The sequence below is a fragment of the Lissotriton helveticus genome, chromosome 2_1 (assembly GCF_964261635.1).
Source record: "Lissotriton helveticus chromosome 2_1, aLisHel1.1, whole genome shotgun sequence".
Lineage (NCBI taxonomy): Eukaryota > Metazoa > Chordata > Amphibia > Caudata > Salamandridae > Lissotriton > Lissotriton helveticus.
The window spans coordinates 1,008,430,526-1,008,451,839 of record NC_136059.1 but is presented as its reverse complement, the minus strand read 5'-3'; the positions used below and the strand labels follow the sequence as shown (position 1 = coordinate 1,008,451,839).

Sequence of the window (21,314 nt, the reverse complement as noted above, 5' to 3'; positions counted from 1 at the left end):
ATACCATTTAAATATTGAGATAGAAGAAGTTTCAACCATATGAGGCTGATGGCTATTATCCATTGTAAACTTGCATAGGTCTACATTACTCAGTCAATGTCTTTGCAGTGGGAATCCAACTAACACAAAGAATGGTTAGTACCTCTACAAATATCTATATTTGCGTTTACTTTTTATTTAAAGGTTTGACGCCCTCACTTGCCTGCATTCCTGCTTTGCCGTTTGTGCTGCTGTCTGGGGGCTTCGATATTGTGCCACATCACGGGGCTAACTGGACTCCGCATCACTTCTCCTCTGTTCCCGAACGCGGACCACGGACTGCCTGGACTCCATCTCCCCGACCAAACACACTGAGACTGCTCATTAGGAACATTATTTCCCCATAGGGCGTCCATATATTTTTAATTAGGCTGGATCTACCACAATCATTAAAAATCACACATGAATAGGACTGATCCAGACTTATTTTAAGACTCTGCACAATGCACAGCTTTACTTGCAAATATTGAATAACCTGACATTAAGGCAAGAGACGCCGCTAATAATTATAACAACTGTAAAACTCAGAGTGAAATAACCCAATTGAAGGCCAGCATTTCTTATAGTGAAACACCAAATAGCTATGGCGGCCTTAATGTAGTTCCTGCCCCTACTGACTGCACATCACAGTCTGGGCCTAGACTGAAAGAAATTGAGGGTAAACATCCTTTACAACGCAACTTTTACCACGCAGTGCCTTTACGACGCAGCTTTTACAACGCAAACCATTACAACGCAAACCATTACAACGCATTGCGCTGGGGGGCGCTCTAGGATAGGGAATAGGTTTAATGTACTATCCAACACCTTCCCTACTATCCACAGGGACTAGAGTTGGAATAGTAAATTAAACTATTCACTTTCCAGCGCCCCAAAGCACTATGCGTTGTTATGGTATGCGTTGTAAAACTTGCGATGTAAAGGTAGGCGTTGTAAAAGTATGCGTTGTAACGTCATACATCCGAAATTGAGATCCTGTTCGGGAATGTGGCACGTCCTAAAGCCAAACTGTCTAACCCTGCCTGGCTGGAATTCATCCATAATTTTAACATTATATGTATTCAAGAAACCTGTTCTGACAACATCTTACATATTAATGGTTTTAAGATATGTTCCAGTCCAGCGGTGCCATCAAGTAAGGGAAGGAATAAGGGCGGCCTTTGCATCTATGTGACCTATAGGTTAAATGCTCACAAGATAGACCTTGTGAAGTCTAAAACCTATTATCAGGTGTCAAAAAGCAATTTAGACAACAAGTATTATTTAGTTTTGTCACATTTTTATAATAATATGCCAGCTGCGGACACCCGACAAACTTTAATGCATTTGCAGAGAAATCTGGACAAGACCCAAAGAAGCTCTGGTAAAGACTACTGTCTAATCTGGGGTGGATACTTTAATTGTGGACCCTGCCCACATACCATGGGAGATGTTTGTGGTATAGATCTAGATGATGCAAATGATTTGTTCCATTTTTTGCATACTGCTTCTGGAGATTCATGTAATTTTCTAAAATATTCTATGGACCTGGGATTTGCAAACAGTGTGTGTTTGCCCCCAACTCCTTTTATTAGTACCTTTAATGGACATGGCTTGTTTTCAGCCATAGACCATATACTGGTATCAAATAGATATGCGGACAGAATACACAAGTTTAAAGTACAGCCTGTTGCTTTTAGCGATTATTATCCGATTAGTGTCCTTTTAAAACTACCTGCCCAAGCACTAACAAGCAAAACATTGGCAACTCACCTGGCGGAAGATATCGCTATTGATAGACAAAATGGTTACACGGTCAAATGGGCGGGTGTAAATCAATCTGCTTTTAACCATCTGCAAAGATGATTTTATAGCCTGTCTCGATGAAAATACTAACAAAACAGATATCCTTAATTCTTTTAGGAAAATAACTCAGACTATACAAAACAGACTACGGGTAAAAAGTAAGGAATGGGCTGATAAGAGAAGCGGTTGGTTTGATTCCAAATGTTCTCAAACCCATGCAGCCTTGATAACCACCTTACACAAGTCCATAAATGATCGAGCTGATATAAAAAGGGCAAGACTAGCCTATAAGACGTCTCTTAAGGAACGCAAGGCGATCATAAAATCTGAACTATGGCAAGATCTAAAACGAGCATCAGTCTTGAAAGATACAATAGGTTTCTGGTAGGCAGTGAATGCCCCTTTCCTCACCCCAGGTAACCTGCCTAGTATCGAAATAGCAATAGGGGAGAATAAATGAGTGTCCCATTTTTTTGGCCTTTATAATAATAGGGTGGACCCCCAAAATGAGGTGGCCATATGTTTAAATTCTCCACACCATCTTCCTATTGAAATCGACTTTGATGCCCAGGATGTGATTCTGGCCATTAATGAAAGCATGGGGGGAAAAGTGTGACGACCCATCCTGCTATAGACCAATATCATTATTAGAATATTTTGCAAAGGTGGCTGGGCGTGTTGTTTTAAACCGCCTCCAGATATGGGCAGAGGAAAACTGTATAATCTCTGAATTACAGTATGGCTTCCATCAAGGTGTGGGAATCATCAAACAATGTTTGAATCTGAAAGTACTGGTAGGAAAGTACTTAAAGACTAAAAGGGGGAATTTATTTGTATGCTTTGTTGATTTGAGTTCAGCCTTTGACTGTGTTAACCATCAGAAGCTATGGAGCATTTTAGACGCCATGGGGATTGATCCACCCATTCTTAACTTTTTAAAACAGTCTTATTTAGATGCTAGGGCCCGGGTGCGCTATGGAAGGGGTGGTAAACTCAGTAAGACCCCACCGGTAAAGAAGGGGGTGAGGCAGGGGTGCGTGTTGGCACCCCTCTTGTTTACTCTTTATATTAACAGCCTGGGAGCAAAATTAGGTAATGATTGTCAGGATTTGCCATGCATAAACGGACGGCCAATAGGAGCCTTATTATATGTAGATGATGCCGTCCTATTGGCCCATACCCCCATTGGCCTACAAAATGTAATTAGCAGCTTCTCTGCCTATATGCTAGATCTTGACCTTCGTGTCAATATAAACAACACATTTACAATGAAATGTTGTAAGCCTAGCACCAAGTGCCGAGAATTCGTTATTGAAAACAGGAAACTTTAATTCATGGCCCATTTTTCCTACTTGGGCATTGTATTCGAAAAAAAGAGGTCTATGGGCTAAAGCTATCAATTCTAGGAAATTATTATTCTGTAAAGCCACTGGTGCTATAATTAACTTTGCCAGGAAATTGGGGAGGCTCCCAGTTGCAGATTTAATAACAATCTATAAAGCCAAATGCATTCCTGTTGCCAAGTATGGAGCAGACATCTGGGGTTATGCCAATGCCAAGTGCCTGCAAATAATTGAAAATAGGTTCCTGAGATATCGTTTAGCTGTACCTAGTAGCACAGCCGCATTCGTATGCCACGCTGAGCTGGGGTTGCCTTATCTTTTAGACTTGATTAAATTGCAGCCCATCTTGTTGTGGCAAACAGTTTGGACTGGTACATCTACTGGCTTGAACAGGGACCTGATCATTGATTCATTGTCCCTTGAAGGGGCTGATCATATTACCTGGTTGAACTATGTCCAAAAATTCTTAGAGAGTCTAGGACATCCGGGATATTTCTCTAATCCTGACAGTTTGAACAATGTTACCAGAAATAATTTAAAATCACTATGTCTGGACTATTAATCAATCCAGTAACATTGTAAAACCGTCAGTGAGTACACACCAACTACTCCTGACTCAACCAGGAATACAACCATACTAATTGAATACTGCAGGTGCCTATGATAGATTGCTATTGACCCGCCTACGCCTTGGCATCTTTCACACTAGGGTTACCTTCCCATAAATTAATGACCGGTCCCGCACCTTATGTTATGCCCGTGTAATGACATCTCTGCTCAGTCGACAATTCATGTTATGTTTTTGTGCAAGTTTTATTCTATGCCCAGGAAAAAATTGATTTGACCAATTTTAATAAGTTATGGCTTAAGATAATGCCGTCCCGCCCTTCTAAAGTTGCAATATCTGAATGACAGATCCGTGATTGATCAAATTGTCAGACAACGGCTGACAATGGATGATGGTCCCATCTTTTCTTAAAACTTGGTTTGAATTTTTATTCTGTATATATACATGAAATGTACGTTTTTATTTCTTATTATGTTTTGGGCTTTCATAGTTTAACAACTTTTAAAATCGTATAAAGTGTATTCTGATCTGATCTGACATCTCATCTTCAAAAAGAAAAATAGCTCCTCACCTAAAACTTCATCTATGCTCAATAAATTCCTAACTGTCTACTCCTGTCTAAATTGTCTCACACAGGAACAGGCATGAGGAAAAGCAGAAAAACCTATAACTGACTAGGTCAATACTGAGAACGTATTGATTAAAAAACTTTTTTTACTTGGATTTGAATGCATCAATTTAATTCCTTTTTTTAAGAATACAAACAATAAGATGAAGGGTAACTAGGGAGTGAAATGAGAAATTAAATATTTCAGCAAGTTTGTGGGGTGTTTCATGAACAAAGTGAACATGTGCAACAATGTGGTTACTCGCCTAAGTTTGCACAGGTGCAGTAGCCTTTCTGCAATGAATCTGCCTAATCATTAGGGGCCGTATTATTTCTTTCAGTGACGAGCGCAGAGGCAGAATCAATTAGTCATTAATATGCATGAGGCAGTAAGCTTTTTGCCACCCCTTGTAATTGCCTGCAAATTCATGGATGGAGGCCTGAGAGAAACAGTAGAGCACTGTCCACTCATTTTCATGGGGCCAACATTTGTTAAAAGCAGCATGGGTGGCTTTAATAAACAGGCTTACAGGGAATGTGTTTGGGATGAGCTTCCAGTGGACCCTCGACAAATGTAGTCTTCCCGAATTGAAAGCAGCCACCAATCAAATGGCTGATATTGTTCCAGTAGCACTTATTATCTTTGTGAAAGAATCTCACCATCAGGCCAGTAATCAGTCAATCGCTAGTGTGAGTGCCCCTTTCATGCCCCTTATCTTTGTGATTCGGACTGAGTTGCAAAAGGCACATTGAACGTCAGGAAAACTTTTGTGACTTGTCAAAGATCATTCTATATATTGCGAATTGTGTGTTGTGGTAGCAAATCATCCCATTTTGCGAATCAGAAGCATTTCAACCACAAATGCACTTCGTTCATCGATTCTTGAGTTGAAAAGTGGTTGCTAGTCAGAGTGTAGTTTCTATGAAGCATAATCCTTAATATGTACTCAAATGTACATTTGCAATGCGACTTGAAAATTGAGATACATGTGCTTTACATTAAGGAATGTATGCATTTAATTAACCATTGTAAATGTAATTATTCACCCACTTGAATCAGCTTCCAATTAAATACCCATTGCACATTCACTTCCTGACTTCTTGCGATGTAAGATCTCACTTATACCTACCCCTACGAAGGTGTGAGAAACTTCTTGTTGTAAGAATGTTGATGAAGGCATTAGCATCTGTCCCTTTTCTCTTCTCCCCAGCTTCATACAAGGCCTATTTCAAAGCAAGGCAAAATATCGTATTATTCCTTAGTATGGATGGGTTCAATAAAATGCATTTCTTGGTCTGTATTTAAGTGCATCATCTAGTCATTTTGTCCTTGATTCAATACAGGTGTTGGCGGATGAAATTTACTGTAAAATTAGAGTGAAAAGTTCCTGATAGGATTTTCTAACTGCACATTTGTATCTGATGACCTATCATGATACCAGACAATGATACAAAGAATTATTTTCCACTTGCTAATAACCCTAATTCAGCATTATCCCAAACCTATGTACCCTCCTCCCCCTCTGTCTTCATGCTTTCCTCCCCTTGAGCAATATTCTGGAGCTGTTTTTAATAGAAACCTCTACAATTAAATCCAGCCATCCCAGAATCTCACTGGTATTCTAATGTTTGAACATTCTGAACGTTTCCTTGAGCTTCAGGAAGAAAATCTCTATCAGAATTCTGGGAATAATCGCAGCTGCTTTTTTAACACATTTCCCATGGTCTGCTGTGGTCTTTATAGTGGAATAAACATCTTACACTTTGTTATTCAAAAGCCCGAGGCGACAAAGCAGTCTCCAATTTGCTTCTCTTTGTCTTCAGTCTTCAATTTGTCCTCATCCTAGGCTCATCCCCTTCCGCCTGGGACGACTCTTGGTGGCCAACGGCCCTAGGAAAAGCCCCCATACCGACGGATCACGCACGGAACTTAGGCATCATCCTGGACTCCTCACTCTCGATGACCAGACAAGTCAACGCCGTCTCTTCTTCATGCTTCAACATTCTACGCATGCTCAAAAAAACATTTCGTGGATCCCCACCGAAACAAGAAAAACGGTCACCCACGCACTGGTTACAAGCCGTCTGGACTACGGAAACACCCTTTACGCCGGTTCCACCGCGAAACTACAGAAAAAACTCCAACGCATCCAAAATGCTTCAGCCAGACTCATACTAGACATCCCCCGCACAGACCACATTTCTGATCACCTGAAAGACCTTCACTGGCTCCCCGTCAACAAGAGAATAACGTTCCGTCTCCTCACCCACGCACACAAAGCCCTATATGAACTTGGACCTGATTGTCTCAACACGCGCCTTTCCTTTTACACCCCCACCCGCCTGCTGCGTTCGTCCAACCTAGCCCTCGCCGCTGTTCCGCGCATCCGCAAAACCACCATGGGAGGAAGATCCTTCTCCTACTTAGCGGCCAAGACCTGGAATTCCCTTCCCATCCACCTCCGTCTTACTCAAAACCACCTAGCCTTCAGAAAACAACTTAAAACATGGATATTCGATAAGTAAACCTCCCCCCCCCCTTCCTCAAGCGCCTTGAGACCCTACGGGTATGTAGTGCGCTATATAAATTCTGACTTGACTTGACTTGACTTCTTCAAAAAAATGCAATAAGAAGGAGAGACATCATTTTCATCAGTAAGATAAAACAACTATTACTTAAGAGTCAAGGAGACAACGTCAATGTGCTAAATACAGTAGATGTTGGGGTTTCCATAGCATATGGCGCATCGAGAAATTACAAGGATAAACCCAACATAACAAAAACAACGAAGTGAACCATTCTTCACATCCTTGGACAAATTGTGTTCCTGGGAAGTCGTAAATGGAACGACATATGTCACCATTGCTGACATTCTACAACATTCACATAGCTACTTGGCTGGAAGAATAAGTACTCAAAGTGTGGCTTCCTATCATGTAGGTGGTGTGTTGGATTACCAGTGGGGTGGTGATGACGATGCCTGATCACCGTTCATGAGCATCGGAAGGAGGAGTCACAATGTAGTGCCCCGTCTCACTCCTGTTCGATAGGAATGCTCTGAGAGATTGCTTCAGTCTTACGTTCTCTTCGTTAACACCTGTAGAATAAAATGTGAGGGTGAACTGCCCCCAAACTCCATTAAAAAGTCAGCAGAAACCAAGAGTTGCTTGATAAATCTCTGTTTTCTTTGCATTGCATGTGTATGATGGTCTCTCTCTTTCTGCTCTCTCTGTGGTACAGTCAGTTGTGAGACTGCAACCCTCCCCCAACATTTCATTTTTTCCTTCAGAAACACCACCCTAGCTGAAAGAGACATGGTTGGTGTCTTGGGGGAAGAGGCATACATTTAGAAGAACACCCAGCCGACGTTAAAGAGGTGACTATGAATAAAGCGTTGTTGAAATTAAAAGAAGTGTAAGATTCTAGGCAAAGTTATCATAGGCTGAGCTTGGGTATAAATTCAGGGGATCGTGATTGATCCCTGCTTCATGGACTGAAGAATCAGAATAGTGGAAAAAAGGTATCGAGGGAAAAATTGAAGATCTATTGGGGGCAGTGTGCCACAATTAATCAATGCAGACAGGTAGCAAGAGGTGTGGTGCAGCGGCCGGGGTGCCTGACTCTGGAGCTCAGGGCTCACAGCTCGATTTCCGACAGCTGACTCTGGATCGCAGGGCGCACAGATCGATTCCCTGCTCCGGTAGCAGCTCAGCACCATGTAACTCGGGACAATAGCTCACTTAATCTCCCTGACAGCCCCCAGTGCCTTGAGTACCCTAGTTGTGAGTAGTTTGCGCCCTACAAATACCGTATTGATTGATTGACAGATATATAACAAGTTCAGGAGGCTACAACAGGTTCAACAACCAAACAAATATCCACGATTTAGGATTTGGAATGTAGACATAAATCTACCTGCTCAGGAAGGGGAGTCATTGAAAAAGCGATACAAAAGGGGATGATGGACGGAGCGATTGAGCAAATCAAACACTCACACCCAGTCAACTGATATGGGTTTAATCCATCACCATTCTTTAGCTCACTCAGCCACCCCAGTTCAGACATGGCCATATGCAAATCTGTCTGACCCTGTGCCTCATGGGAACAGTCCAGCCCGAACTACCAAGCCATTTCTTCCCTGGACCGGAAACAAGCATCCTGGGACCGGTTTCGGATTCATAATCCTCATCAGCCAGGCTATCTTGAATCCAGTGGCCAAGTGAGCAAGGGACTCACGTCTGAGCATACCCTGCCACACTTAGGGCAAACAAAGCGATACAAAAGGGGATGATGGACGGAGCGCTTGAGCAAATCAAACACTCACCCCCAGTCAACTGATCTGGGTTTAATCCATCACCATTCTTTAGCTCACTCAGCCACCCCAGTTCAGACATGGCCATATGCAAATCAGTCTGACCCTGTGCCTCATGGGAACAGTCCAGCCCTAACGACCAAGCCATGTCTTCCCTGGACCGGAAACAAGCATCCTGGGACCGGTTTCGGATTCATAATCCTCATCAGCCAGGCTATCTTGAATCCAGTGGCCAAGTGAGCAAGGGACTCACGTCTGAGCATACCCTGCCACACTTAGGGCAAACAAAGCGATACAAAAGGGGATGATGGACGGAGCGCTTGAGCAAATCAAACACTCACCCCCAGTCAACTGATCTGGGTTTAATCCATCACCATTCTTTAGCCCACTCAGCCACCCCAGTTCAGACATGGCCATATGCAAATCAGTCTGACCCTGTGCCTCATGGGAACAGTCCAGCCCGAACTACCAAGCCATGTCTTCCCTGGACCGGAAACAAGCATCCTGGGACCGGTTTCGGATTCATAATCCTCATCATCCAGGCTATCTTGAATCCAGTGGCCAAGTGAGCAAGGGACTCACGTCTGAGCATACCCTGCCACACTTAGGGCAAACAAAGCGATACAAAAGGGGATGATGGACGGAGCGCTTGAGCAAATGAAACACTCACCCCCAGTCAACTGATCTGGGTTTAATCTATCACCATTCTTTAGCTCACTCAGCCACCCCAGTTCAGACATGGCCATATGCAAATCAGTCTGACCCTGTGCCTCATTGGAACAGTCCAGCCCGAACTACCAAGCCATGTCTTCCCTGGACCGGAAACAAGCATCCTGGGACCGGTTTTGGATTCATAATCCTCATCAGCCAGGCTATCTTTTCTGAGCATACTCTGCCACACTTAGGGTGAACAAAGCGATACAAAAGGGGATGATGGACGGAGCAGTTCGGGCTGGACTGTTCCCATGAGGCACAGGGTCAGACTGATTTTCATATAGCCATGTCTGAACTGGGATGGCTGAGTGGGCTAAAGAATGGTGATGGATTAAACCCAGATCAGTTGACTGGGGGTGAGTGTTTGATTTGCTCAAATGCTCCGTCCATCATCCCCTTTTGTATCGCTTTGTTCGCCCTAAGTGTGGCAGGGTATGCTCAGACGTGAGTCCCTTGCTCACTTTGCCACTGGATTCAAGATAGCCTGGCTGATGAGGATTATGAATCCGAAACCGGTCCCAGGATGCTTGTTTCCGGTCCAGGGAAGACATGGCTTGGCAGTTCGGGCTGGACTGTTCCCATGAGGCACAGGGTCAGACTGATTTGCATATAGCCATGTCTGAACTGGGGTGGCTGAGTGGGCTAAAGAATGGTGATGGATTAAACCCAGATCAGTTGACTGGGGGTGAGTGTTTGATTTGCTCAAACGCTCCGTCCATCATCTCTTTTGTATCGCTTTGTTCGCCCTAAGTGTAGCAGGGTATGCTCAGACGTGAGTCCCTTGCTCACTTGGCCACTGGATTCAAGATAGCCTGGCTGATGAGGATTATGATTCTGAAACCGGTCCCAGGATGCTTGTTTCCGGTCCAGGGAAGACATGGCTTGGCAGTTCGGGCTGCACTGTTCCCATGAGGCACAGGGTCAGACTGATTTGCATATAGCCATGTCTGAACTGGGGTGGCTGAGTGGGCTAAAGAATGGTGATGGATTAAACCCAGATCAGTTGACTGGGGGTGAGTGTTTGATTTGCTCAAACGCTCCGTCCATCATCCCCTTTTGTATCGCTTTGTTCGCCCTAAGTGTGGCAGGGTAAGCTCAGACATGAGTCCCTTGCTCACTTGGCCCCTGGATTCAAGATAGCCTGGCTGACGAGGATTATGAATCCGAAACCGGTCCCAGGATGCTTGTTTCCAGTCCAGGGAAGACATGGCTTGGCAGTTCGGGCTGGACAGTTCCCATGAGGCACAGGGTCAGACTGATTTGCATATAGCCATGTCTGAACTGGGGTGGCTGAGTGGGCTAAAGAATGGTGATGGATTAAACCCAGATCAGTTGACTGGGGGTGAGTGTTTGATTTGCTCAAACGCTCCGTCCATCATCCCCTTTTGTATCGCTTTGTTCACCCTAAGTGTGGCAGGGTATGCTCAGACGTGAGTCCCTTGCTCACTTGGCCACTGGATTCAAGATAGCCTGGCTGATGAGGATTAGGAATCCGAAACCGGTCCCAGGATGATTGTTTCCGGTCCAGGGAAGACATGGCTTGGCAGTTCAGGCTGGACTGTTCCCATGAGGCACAGGGTCAGACTGATTTGCATATAGCCATGTCTGAACTGGGTTGGCTGAGTGGGCTAAAGAATGGTGATGGATTAAACCCAGATCAGTTGACTGGGGGTGAGTGTTTGATTTGCTCAAACGCTCCGTCCATCATCCCCTTTTTTATCGCTTTGTTCGCCCTAAGTGTAGCAGGGTATGCTCAGACGTGAGTCCCTTGCTCACTTTGCCACTGGATTTAAGATAGCCTGGCTGATGAGGATTATGAATCCGAAACCGGTCCCAGGATGCTTGTTTCCGGTCCAGGGAAGACATGGCTTGGCAGTTCCGGCTGGACTGTTCCCATGAGGCACAGGGTCAGACTGATTTGCATATAGCCATGTCTGAACTGGGGTGGCTGAGTGGGCTAAAGAATGGTGATGGATTAAACCCAGATCAGTTGACCGTGGGTGAGTGTTTAATTTGCTCAAACGCTCCGTCCATCATCCCTTTTGTATCGAGTCATTGAAAAAGCCCAACACAGTCAACTTTGACTAAGAATTTTGCAATTTTCTCATCACGTAACTAGTCTGCTGTCATGAGTGGCTGCCTCCACGAACAGGGCTATTTTTGATGCTCTATATATTCAAGTAAATCAGTTGGGAAACAAAAGAGGCAAGGAAGCCAGTGTCGCTGGGGATCAAATTAGTCACACCTCTCAGAATACAAACCTTGTAAAAATGATATCTGACTGGCTCCGCTATCTTTTGGCTAGGTTTAGGCTATAGAAATCCCATTTGCATAAGTACATAAACTTGATAGCCAGTACTCAAATAAAGATCACATCGTTGCCCGCCCTATATATCAAGTCATGACTGAATGGATCAACAATAGAACAAAAGCCATTCCGTTTACTACCAGTCCCTGTCATATGAAATCAACTTCTTTGATCATTCGATACTAAATGGATCTTTTTTAAGACTATGATGAAATTGTTTAAAGAAGGAAGATTACATGAATAGCGCAGACCAGTTATTCAAAACCGTATAGAAAGAGGGTATTGGAAGAAATTGCAAAGAAGAGAACATAGTTTAATCCAAAAGAGGCATTAATTGGACAGACTGATGAGAAAATACAGAAGAATCTGGGATGTGTTGCCACCTTCAGAAAATACAACAAACAAGTTAAGTCCCTGATGCAAAATAGTGGAAGTTTCGGGACAACGAAGGTACCACTTGACTTCATCTTTGCCCTTAAAAAGCACAGAAATATTAAAGCATGCAAACAGACTACGCAGCAAACTGAACATTTCAGAATAGCATCAATACTGCCATGTCTGAATGTCAGCACAAATGAGGTAAATGTTAGATCTGTGCACAAATTATTGAAGGACAAGAGTTTAAGAACAACAGCCACACCTACTGTGTACCTGAGCTCGGGGTCCCCGCCGCACCGCGGGGGGTCCTGGGGACTGTGTTGCGCCCCTGTGTACCTGTAATTCCATCATTGCACGCAAGTGTATGTGTGCAAAACTCGTCAATCTAGTATATAATCCAGTACAAATCAAAATTGAGGAATAAGCAATCAATGCCCCATTAGTCAGTCAGCCGTTTTTCGCAGGAAATTCACACAAAGGGAGCTATTGTATCGACAACACTAGAAGGTATAAACCTTGACACCAGTGACAGTGATACAAATTAAATCTTATTTCAAAAGAAAACTTGTATAATGGGAATATTATAGTCAAGCGAATCAGGACTTAAAGTAATGTCAGGGACAAGCAATATTAGGTAATCATTTCATCAATCCTATGTCTCATTTTTAGTGATAGTCTATAAACGAGAGGATCTCTCAGTCAACTAGTTATCCTGTGGCCATGCTACCTGACAAGGATGAGAGACACATGTGAGTGTAAGAAGTGCTTAATTATTTTAAGTGTGCTGTAGTCAGAAAATTGGCTATTCTGAATCTGTACGACTATACCTCCCATCATTATGTCTGCCAAAAAACAGGTGTACGCACAATCTGATCCACTACAGATGAAACATCTCCTGTTATTCCCATTACTCCACGTTCTGACTTCCCAGGTGCTGTCTTTTGTCAAGTAGTGAGCACTTCAGAGAAGCACGAGTGGTACCACTCTGAGTTGGTGAATTAACAGACTAGCTCTCAGGGATTTCAGGAGAGAGCGAGCTATCAGAACACTCGCAGATGCAGGTTAGGTGCCTGATCGACCCCTTCAATTTTAGGAAAATTCCAGAAAAAGGAAGGTAAAAAATATTTGAAACAAAAATAATAGCTCCTAAAGATTGAAGACTATTTGAGCTCATTAACAGTTCACCAGATTAGGAGTATACAAGTTTAGTAAAAGCCTTTTGTTACTTGAGCCACAGATCACAATAGAGGACTTACAGGGAGAATTGCTAAGGTCTTCCCAACAACGTCCTTGTCACGCACTTAGCAATGGTGGTGGGAAGGATCTACCTTCCGTGGGAAGAGGTAATTTGCTTACTTGGCACAACAGGTGAGTTCTGTTGGGTTGATTCATTAACAGGACACACAATTCTAACCCATGCTTGTGGCATGCTTCATAATAGAATTCAAGAAGCACAAATTAATTTAAAAGATGGCCTGCCTGGATGCATGCTTATCTGTGGGATTTGCAAAAATCAATGTGGACTGGGCCACTATAAGCTTAGGGTGTGTGCTATTGTTCTAGGTCACTTGTAGTGATGGCCTTGAGGCTGGACCCAATTGGGTCCAGCCTCAAGGCCATCACTACAAGTGACCTAGAACAATAGCACACACCCTAAGCTTATAGTGGCCCAGTCCACATTGATTTTTGCATATCATACCCGGGGACTGGACAGGCCCCTAGAAACCCTCGCTCTTTCTATTGTTTATCTATCTGTGGGATTTGTCAAAAGAAAATAACCCCATTTGGGTATTGCAGCAACTAACCACGTATGTTTCAAAATGCCATTTTGCTATAAACATTTGTTCTTTGGAGAGCCTAATTGTATCTGTTTTCCTTTTGCTTCTTCAAAGAGCGACCTGTACTTTTTAGAGATATATCTTTGACCAGACATTTATTTTATTGTCCGTGCTCACTCTGTCACAGTGCATTACAGTTTTAATCTTAGAGTAATCTCATAGAAAAAGCCCTATCTACTGCCCCTGAATACCGCTAGTGTGCCAGGAGTGGAAAGAGAGTTCTTGGTCAATCCAAATGGAGTTAAATGTTGTCTAAGACAACTGTGAACTAACCGTGATGTGCCCATAGGCCAAGACAACTGGCCTCAAATTCACCTCTTACATACCAATCAACTGTATATCTTCAGGTGCTACAAACCATGTCCCAGCAGCAACAGATTCTGATACAGATTTCGTTGTTGGTGATGTAAAGTGGTTGAACAAATTGCAAGCATTTTTCCCATCACTTTTTTATGTGTTTCACGTACCGCCCTAAGTTGCAAGTGTATGTATACCCAGACATGGGTACTGTGCTCACTGTGCCCTGGAAACAAGCTGTACCTGGCTGCTGAGCCCCTATCAGTGAGAAACCAGTCCTAGGTTGCTTTTGTTCTGGTTCCAGGAGTCCCTGGAGTGACAGTTAGGTCTGGACTGTTCCCATGAAGATCAGAGTCAAGGCTGATTGAAGGGTGCAAACTGAGGTGGCATGGTGTGCAAACCAATTGTGGAGATTTGGGGGCTATTCTAAGCAATTACCAGTTTTAGACAAATTGCAAGCATTCCTCCTGTCACCTTTTATCTGTGTGTAGTGGTGACCATAATTGCAGAAGGCAAACTCCCATGAAATTCAGGCAAGTATCAGACAAAGGTCGCCTTACCTATCATCCAGTCGCACATTTCTGTAATACATCTCTGAACAGTTTTTATAGATGATCTACATTAAATTGTGGCAGATTAATAGGGGCCGATTACGATCTCAGTGGGAAAGCCACCGACCTTAGGTCGGAATCTTTCCCACCAAGATCTTCGGTTTCAATTCAGACCACCTAATAACAATATAGGCAGTCGGAATTGAAATCAGCCGGTCATGAAGTACGACGGGCTCAAGGATCCAGTCGGAGGCTGGCCTGTAATCCCAATGGACGTTGTTTACACCATTGGGATTACAATGCTCAGTTTCACACAGGCTTTCCATGACGGGCTTTTTGAAATGGAAAGCCTGTTAGAAAGCAAGTTTGGGGGCCCCTGGCAGGGCCCCTTCTTTTTGTGACCTCCGGTTGGGGGACGTGAGGGCACCTATAGTGCCATCCTGTTCATGACTGTACCATGGTGGCACGTGGTGCAGAATAATCACAATCTCCCATTTCTCTATGGGCGCTTGTGCTTTGGCCAGTTTAAAGCTGCAGCACTAGCTCCTATAGGGAAATGAGAGCATGCAACTGCACCATCTGCATTCGCTTGTAACTCTGCGGGCAGAACCTCCAACTGGAGGTCAGTCGGTCCTCATTCCACGATGATGTCAACATCATAATCGGGCCTATAGACTGTAGTGATTGACTAAATCTCTTTCTTTGGCAACAGACATTTATTAGTAGCCCCAGTTCTCGTTTTAGCACTGAAATCGGCTTGAGAGATAGTGAATCATTACGCAAATATTTGATTTCAGATCCTACCCATGACGTCTCTTGTTCTTTTCTTCAGGCCTCGATTTTGACATTTAAACATTGATTAGTGGCACTACCCTCACCCAGGTGTTGCTCCTGCCATTGCCGTCACTACCCTGTCAAAGCTATAAATATTTGAAAAATGCTGCAGCAGTACAATCACATAATTCCATTGGCCCTGCTTATCAGTCTGTCCTATTTCAAATGCCATTCTAATTTGTAGGAGACATTCAGAAACAAGACATGAAAGACAATAAAGAGATGAAGACTGGTCAAAAAAGACATAACATTAGATTCACCTCTAAAATCTAATACTGATCAAATCACAAACTTGGATCTTATTCTACAGTGAATTACAACTGTACCAAGATTTGCAGAGAACCCAGAAAAACCACGAATATAATGCAAATGGACATTCAAGGGTTAAAGAAGAACTTTAAGGATTTGGCTAGCAGAATCGTCGAAGATGAGTCTCATATCAGCTGCCTAGAAGATGATGGATCAATATCACTGAAACTCAACAATTCCATTTGTTCTAAACTTGACTTTCTCTCTTTGAAGTTATTGATCTGAAAAATCATGGTCAAGAGGAACCCCAAAGATATTTGTCCTTTTGAAGGTGTAGAGGATACTGCAAATTCGTGTGTGGAATTTCTTGAATTCCCTGTATCATAAACATATTTTTCTGTAGGGACATTAAAATTGGGAGAGCTTGCAGAATCCGCTCAGGCAAATCTCTTGCGGACTCATTTAAAAGTAAGAAACCACTGAGAACCATGATCTTCAAACTACTGAGATATCAACACACTGAAGAAATGGTCAAGCATATGAAATACACCAATACATAAACCAGGAAGAGGTTAAACTCGGTATTGCTCAGGACTAATCCAACACTTCTGTGCAGAAAAAGCTTTCTGGCCCTCAGTCAACAGCTCTGATCTCTATTCATCAACACTTTTTTGGGTCCATCCCGCTTTAATATCATCTTCAATGACAAACCCAGAATCTTCTCGGATCCAGAGAGATCCAGAATGTTTTTTTTCTCACTATTTTGGCCACTGACCTCTAATTTCTGTATAGTTGTTTGCTGGATGGTCAGCTGACCCAGTCCTTATTTGTCTTCAAATTGCAATAGTTTGTATTGTTTGGTTAATGGGTTATGGTATATTATATATATCTTTTTACTAACTCTTCTTCTTTGCATAAGGCTTTTTAGATACCTAACATTACATAGTTTGTCAGTGATGTTATATTACTATCCCTATCTCATATTAAGGTATCTTTTGATCTCATTCCCACATGCAAACAGAAATTGCTCAATTGATAAAATGTAAGTTAATATTCATTTTAGACGCTTCTTGGATGTTCTGCAGTCATTACATACACCATATGCTCCTAACAAGTAATGATAGCTATTCTAAGGATGCCAACTCCTGCTCTTCCAGTTCTTCACAAAGGGTGGGTTTGAGATCCCTAGGGCTTCAGCTTTTTTGGTATATTATGCTTATTCTTTCTTCTGTCCATTATCTTGATTCCTCCTTTCTCTCTCCTTTTCTCTTTCCCAATCTGGCTTAAACTGGCATATGAGAGCACATTTATAGATACACCTTTTTGCGGTAATAGGCAACTGCATTGCTATGCTCTCTCTTGTTGGTGCCTATTTAGTACATCATCATTCTATTTCCTCTTCTACCATTTGATCTCTATTGGAAACTTTATGGTGCATACCTTGCTCATAATGAAGTTGTGTATGCTAACATTGCTCAGTCACTAACATACTATCACTGAATACAAAAGGGCTAAATCATCCTTTTAAAAGGGGAAAGGTGGTTGATTACTCTCAAAGATTAAAGGAGGATATCATCTTATTACAATAGAAAATAGCTGGTTTGCTAGATTCCTCAAAATTCAAATACTCTTGGATCAGTGACTGTTTAGCAATCTTGCACATCAAAAGAAAAATTATGTTGTAACACATATATCTAAAACATCCAATATCACTGCGACCTTAAATCAGCAAGACAAGTTAGGCAGATAGGTAATCATTCTAGCTAAAAGAAAGGAGACTAAGTACTATAATATTAATGTTTATGCACCAAACAATGATGACCCAGACGTCTGGTCTTCCTTAAATACAGCTATCTCAGACCTAACACAACATAACAGTGTAACAATGGGTGGGAATTTCAATCTTCCTCTAGATAGAACTCTTGAACCTCTATTACAGGTCATTTCCAAAAGAGCTCATACCCAACTTTTCAATCTTTGTAAAAACCAATAATGTATTAGGAATTTAGAGGATCCACAACACCTATGGTAGTGATTAAACATTCTATTCACAACCTCATACTTCCTACTCTAGGATTGATTACCTTTTAGTAGAGACCGATTCCTCAAACAATTCTCATCTTCAAACATTGAGCAAATTGTGATCTCAGACCATGCATGCATTTCCCTAGAATTTAACCTTGGTGTGTCTATACCATCATGAAGACAATGAAGAATGAATACTATTGTTATAGATAACAAAGAAATTAATCAGAAGTCAGAATATCTTTATTCGACTTATTCCAAGTCATACAAAGAAACAAAAAACAGTAAGACAAGACAAACATATGACATTACATGGAAAGCATACTTAAGCGTCCAGTTTCCTAAAAAGCATCAGCCTAAAAAACACATTTTAAATACTATATACAATTTTTTTTTAAAAAGGTACTTTTTATATAAGAAGATGCATTTTTCCCCATAATGGGGACATTTTTAAGACAGAAAATTGCCAACGGCTTTAACCCTTGCGGCTGCCACTAAAAATTTTGCAATACTAAAAGTAGTGCGAGGATTTGTCAAAAGCTGTAAAAAGAGCAGCGCACGGCGCACCTGTGTGAACCCTGCTTCTTTCAAAATGGGGAACAAGTATTTTTTTCTCTGCTCATGAAACAGGCTACAAAACATGACAAAGTGCATTGTGTCCTGCACAGAAAAATTGTCGCAGCTGCAAGGGGCGGCTTGTTCCGGCTTCTGCCAGCCGTTAAAAGAACCAAGGTGAAAATGTAAAAGATTGAACCTAAATTTGATTAATAAAAACCTATGATAAGGGATTGTAACGAAGCTGAGATAAGGTGCAAGATGGGGTTCACTTACCAAAAGGTAGTGGGCCCTGACTGCTGGTTTCTGCAGTTCAACTACCTCACGGCACACATCCTTCCTTTCATAGAATAACTTTTTTATGTGACCTATATCTTGAGCCCTGATTTTTTCTGGGCAAAAGAAAAGTTCTGGGCGACCCAAATTCGTAAAAGATTTAATCAAATAGTCCAACCATGGGATTTTCCTATATTTATCTAAAGATAGGACATCCTTCATGATACTGTGATTCAATGGGAGATCTTCGTTTAACCACATTTTCATCCACAAGGTCAGGGGCGCTAAACTCAATAGGTCTGATAGATACGATAAACCCACCTCCTTGTGAATAGAATAGGTTGGGGTTGACTGCGGGACAGATAAGAGAGATCTAATAAATCTGTTCTCGGCTCTCTGGATGGGGTCAAGATTTACATATCCCCACAGGGGGGATCCGTATAGAGCAATGGCCACAGGTTTACACTTGTAAATTTTTAACAAAGCTTCCATGGGTCTTGCTCCCAACTTGCCTGCAAAACCTAAGAGAGCTGAGGCAGATCTAGTTACCGCCAATCGCTTTGCACTTATCTGTGGACCCCACGTCCCTTTATGGTCGAACAAAACGCCCAGGTAGGGAAATGTGGTGACCTTGGAGACTTGAAGCCCACTGCAAAAAAATGATTTATGGTTTTTTTTTGCACAATCCCGGCCCATGACCATCGTGTGCGATTTAGACACATTAATCTTAAGGTCCAATTTCTCCATAAAGGAGCCAAAGGCGTTCAGGAGAACCTGAAGACCAATACCAGTGCGGGCAATCAACACGGCATCGTCCGCGTACAGGAGTGCCGGAATTTGGACATCTCCTGCACGTGGAACGTCCGTGCCCCTGCCTCGCAGGTATGCCCCCAGGCCGTTAATATAGATGGTAAAAAGCGTGGGGGCCAAAATGCAACCTTGCCGAACCCCTTTTAAGGATTTAAATAAAGGGGTACACCTTCCGTTGTTAGACACTCGGACAGCTGCAAAAAGCTCCTGATGCAAAGTGGCCATAAACGTGACCAATGCTTCATCAATGCCTAGTTCCAATAGGCTCGACCATAGTTTGGACCTATTAACGAGGTCGAAAGCCGAGGAGAGGTCCATAAATGCTAGATACACGGACCCCTCCTTGGCCACCGTATACTTTGAAATGAGTAAATGCAAGTTAATGCATTGCTCGATTGTGCCTTTTCTTTCTCTAAAGCCATATTGCAGTTCGGACAGCCCACCGCAGCCCTCAACATTTTCCCTTAGTCTATGCAAAAGGACTCTACCCAAAACTTTTACGGTTGAGTCCAAAAGTGAAATGGGTCTATAGAATGCTGGGTCGTCCCGCTGACCTTTGTTTTTATAAATAGGGACGATAGTAGATATTGCCCATGATGCGGGGGCTGAGTTGTCAGTAACAGCATTGAACACATTACACAAAACGTTCGACCATAGTTTAGGCGAGTGCATAAAAAAGTCAGCCGGGACTCCATCTGGACCGGGTGCCTTGTGTTTTGTAGTTGCCTTAAGTGCATTTTCTACTTCTTGTGGGTTAAAGACGATAGGGTGTACGGGCCCATTGGACAATAAACCCTTATTGATGCCCTCATCCCCTTCGTCGCCCCCATATACACTTTTAAAGAAAGACAGCCATTTATCATCAGCAATCACGCAGTCCATGGGTTCATTTCTGTCTTCGGAGAATAAGGGCTGCTTGATAATCTCCCAAAACCTCCTACTATCCTTCAGTACTGCCGCTGACTGGAGGTTTTCCCATGTTTCATGTTTGATGGAATCTTTACAATTTTTTATTGCTGTCTTGTAAACTTTCCTTAGCCTCGCGATGTCATCTGTTGCCCTCGGTACAATTTTTAGAGCCACCATCAGATCTCTGTGGGCCTTCGAGCATGCTGAGTCGAACCATCGCTTGTGTCCTTGAGGTCCCTGAATAGGTTTAGCTAACAGCTCGTTAGAGACCTGGGCGCATATCTCCTCAAAAGCTGCTACAATCTGTTTCCCTTGAGCGTCCGAATTCTGACAAAGCTCCACCTGATCTTTGATTTTAGGGAAGCATTTTTTGTAGAAATTATCCGGAATCACTTTTGCCCACTTCACTCTTCTGTCTTGGTCGGTGGTCCTCAGGGAGTGTGAAGCTTTTATGATTGATGGTGAAGCGCCCATCTGGGCTCCCCAGGCCACTTCCAATAATACTGGGTTGTGATCGCTAAAATGGGTTTCTACTGTGCGGTAAGCAATAGTCCGATTGAGGATACCCATTGAGACAAAAATATAGTCTATCACCGTTCCATGATTGCCACCCACAAAAGTTGGCGTCCTCAAACCATGGTCGGGTTCAAAAAGATTATAGTTGGCGAGTAGATCTTCAAGCTCTTGACCCTCAGCAGAATGTACAAAGTGAGGTCCTAATGGTACCGCATCATCCACTTCATCAACTTCTATTCCCTTACAATCTAGATTACATAAATGAATATTAAAATCACCTACTAAAATAAACTCGGAGGCAAATACGATATTCTGTGAGACTTTGTTTAAAATACTGTCCAGACTAGCAATGTTACGGCCGGCGTAGTCACTATTCCCAGAATTATAAAAATTAACATA

General features: G+C 42.7%; 1 protein-coding gene across 1 annotated transcript in view; it reads right to left on the bottom strand.

Annotated features, from left to right (window-relative positions):
- LOC144819575 (annexin A1-like) overlaps positions 1-21,314 on the bottom strand; it is a 599,711-nt gene that overhangs the window by 80,689 nt on the left and 497,708 nt on the right. Inside the window, exon 10 of the mRNA XM_078677409.1 lies at positions 5,473-5,566. Within this exon, the coding sequence (XP_078533535.1) occupies positions 5,473-5,566 (94 nt within the window). The remainder of the gene's footprint in view (positions 1-5,472; positions 5,567-21,314) is intronic.